We start from the raw sequence: 3166 nt of genomic DNA, 5'->3' as shown, positions 1-3166 counted from the left end.
AATCTAGAGAAAAGACAGAGAAGAAAAGAAAAAACCTGTCTAGAGAGATGATTATTATTTTAAAATGAAACATGGATAACTGATTTTTTTTATTTATATGAACTTTTCACTTTAATAATGCAATATTTAGGTTTCATTTTAAATATATTAAATTTTACAATTATTTTATAGGTCCTTACACTACCAATTTTGACATCTCAACTAGACTGACACTAAAAAATTCACCAATATGAAACATATTATTAAAAAAAAAAAATACTACATAAGGGTTATACCAAACTCATGTAAAGAAAAAACAAAACAAACTTCTTACAAAACCTATACCAAACGTCAGGAGTAGAAACCTATTATAGAATGAAGTTGAAACTAATAACAGAAAGTAAAATATTATATTACTAAAATCTAACTTATTTTCAATATAAGAGAGACCAGCTTGTCAACACAATAATTTTAATTATTCAATTTGTAATATATTATTTTAAAAATTCTAAACTTAAAATTAGTAGATAGAAATAACATTAATAATAAGAAAACTTGAAATTTATGATTATTAATTTGTGACCATTAAAATGAAATTTTATATTTTCTTATTTGAAGAATCCCATGGAGGAAAGCAACTCATGTACATTAAACATTTAACGTTATTTTTACCTCTTAGTTATGTTTTATTTGTCCACAGTGAAGGAATATAAATTTATTTTGTGACAAAGAATATATTATTAATAAACCGATACTAGAGATCTCCCTATCTCCCTAACTAATTCCTACTTTCGTAATCAATAAAGCTATCATCAACTCATATAAGAATACTATTAAATTTTCTTGGCCAAATAAAATATGCCTTACACCATCTTATGTCACTTGTGTAAACAAATATTTGATTTTTTTTTACCATAAACTTTTACTTCTACAAATGAGTATTTCAATGGATTAGTGATAATGATATCTTTATAATATATAAGAAAAATTTTATTTTATAAATTTATTTTATAAAGTTGAATTAAATTTAAAATTAATTTTCTTAACATAATATCAGAGTTATTTAAAATATATATTTAGTCAAAATAATATGTTAGAGATTCATCTTAAATTAGACTTAAAATTTTAATTTTTAATAAATATAATAAAAAAATTATAAAAAATATCATAAAATATGTTAAAAATTTAAAAATTTAAAAAAACTCAAATTTCTATTAATAAATTATAACATTAAAAGACCAAATACTGAAAACATATAAGATAACATGTCAACCTTAAAAACTAACAAAAAAATAAGAAAATAATTATAAAGAAAATGAGAGAAGAGAAACCCATATTTATAAGTTATAGTGCAAAAATCTTTATACGAAAACAATAAAATCTCAAATATTTCAGAAATGGAAAAACAATTGGTAACACTAAAATACGACAACTTTATGTTAGACAATAATATATAAGAATTTAATCTTAAAATGATATATTTTTTATTCAATACTAAATAGTAAAGCGAATTTATTATTATTATGTAAAATATTAAATTAAATTATCAACTAACAACTATATCAATGTTAAATAATTTATAAAAAAAGAAGTAAAACATTAGAATGTGCAAGTACGAAAACGAGAATAATATATACATATTTATTAGTATCTTCTACAGAATTTAAAAAGTAGATACTGTTTATACCTATATCCGTATCAGTAGATATCAATACTGTATCATGTTAACTTATTATTAACAAGTCATCAACAAAATTTTTTTTTAGAAGGGATGAAGTAAAGTGTTGATTTCATAAAAAGGAAACTCTTGAATGCAGTATTGAAAATCTAGAGTACTCAGTAAAAGGAGTAACAAGGAGAAAGTAGGAAGCCAGATATTAGTTTTGATCCAGTGATGAAAGAATTACAAGATTAAAATTTGTTTATGAACAATTCCAGAAACAGAGAACCAGAAACAGAGAACAAGAAACAGAGGCTAATAAGTCAAACTCAAAAGCTGTTCTAGATACTCAGCGCCCAAATCCTCGAACACCAGCACATTCTGAGAAGTGGCGCAGAACTCCAACTGCTCCCTGCCATCGTTTTTACTTTTCTTCTTCTTCAAACTGGACTTTCTCCTCATAGTGTGCTTTCTCTTGAGCGCCAAAACAGGGGAGGAGCCTTCCTCCCAAGGCTTACTCGGCATGTCTTTCAGAGACTCTCTCACCACTTCTTCCGGGAAATTCAGCACCGCCAGAGACCCCCTTGTCGAGAACGCCGCCTGGTCATAAGCCAGAGCCGCCGCTTCCGCCGTGTCGAACGTTCCAATCCACACCCGAACGCCGTTTCGGGTCGAATCCCTTATCTCCGCCGCGAACTTCCCCCACGGCCTCTTCCTCACTCCTCTGTACACCCTACCCTCCTTCGCTGGCGCCGCCGGCGCTGGCTCTGTTTCTTTGGGTTCTTCTTCGTAGGTTGTGTTGTTGGACGATACTTCTTGTAACTCGAGGCTGCCCACAGAGCCGGAAACGTTGGACGTGGAAGATGATTCCTTGGTTTGGTCGTCACTGAAGTTGAAGATGTCGTCAAAATTGTAGTCCCAGGAAAAAGGGTCTCCAGCGTTTTCGAAGAAGTTAAGGTTTTGGTTTGAAAAAAAATGAGAATCAAAATCTAAATCCATCTGGTAAAATGAAGGTGCAGAGAGAGAGAGAGAAAAAAAATTTAGATGTTGAAGTGGTAGGTAGTTAAGTGTGAGTAAAATTGTGTTGGTTTGGAGTGTGAGTGAACGTATCTAAGGGGTTGCATTGGCCTCTCTTATATACCCGTAGAAAAGGAGGAAGGAAAAGGACCAGAAAATCGTTGATGGAAAATCGTTGGAATTAGAAAATGAATAAGTTAGTTATAATGCACAGGGAAGTTTATTTTGTTGGGCAAGGAGGATGAATTTATCACCATTTGCCACTATTTAAATAAGAGCTACTGTGCCTAATTTTCTACTAAATCACTTTGGCTTCATGAAAACAGGATAAGTATATTAACTAATTTTGTCACGTGAGTCAAACAATAATTAAGCCACGTGGCCAACTCCTCCAATGGAAAATAAGGTACGACTGAGCTGGCCATTAGAATTTGGACTCTATTGATTTCCCTACCTTATTTTAATATTTGTCTTTATTACATTTTTTTATCATACACTACATCTATTTAT

The 3166-nt window shown here is 30.3% G+C and overlaps 1 protein-coding gene across 1 annotated transcript; it reads right to left on the bottom strand.

Annotated features, from left to right (window-relative positions):
• Positions 1-1842: 1842 nt before the first annotated feature.
• LOC137814286 (ethylene-response factor C3) lies at positions 1843-2850 on the bottom strand. The gene has a single exon (XM_068616923.1). It carries the CDS (start codon positions 2636-2638, stop codon positions 1955-1957), a length of 684 nt encoding a protein of 227 aa, XP_068473024.1. The 5' UTR covers positions 2639-2850; the 3' UTR covers positions 1843-1954.
• Between the last annotated feature and the right edge of the window lie 316 nt (positions 2851-3166).

The sequence above is a fragment of the Phaseolus vulgaris genome, chromosome 1, assembly GCF_051622355.1.
Source record: "Phaseolus vulgaris cultivar YP4 chromosome 1, ASM5162235v1, whole genome shotgun sequence".
Lineage (NCBI taxonomy): Eukaryota > Viridiplantae > Streptophyta > Magnoliopsida > Fabales > Fabaceae > Phaseolus > Phaseolus vulgaris.
This window is presented reverse-complemented; position numbering and strand designations above follow the sequence as displayed.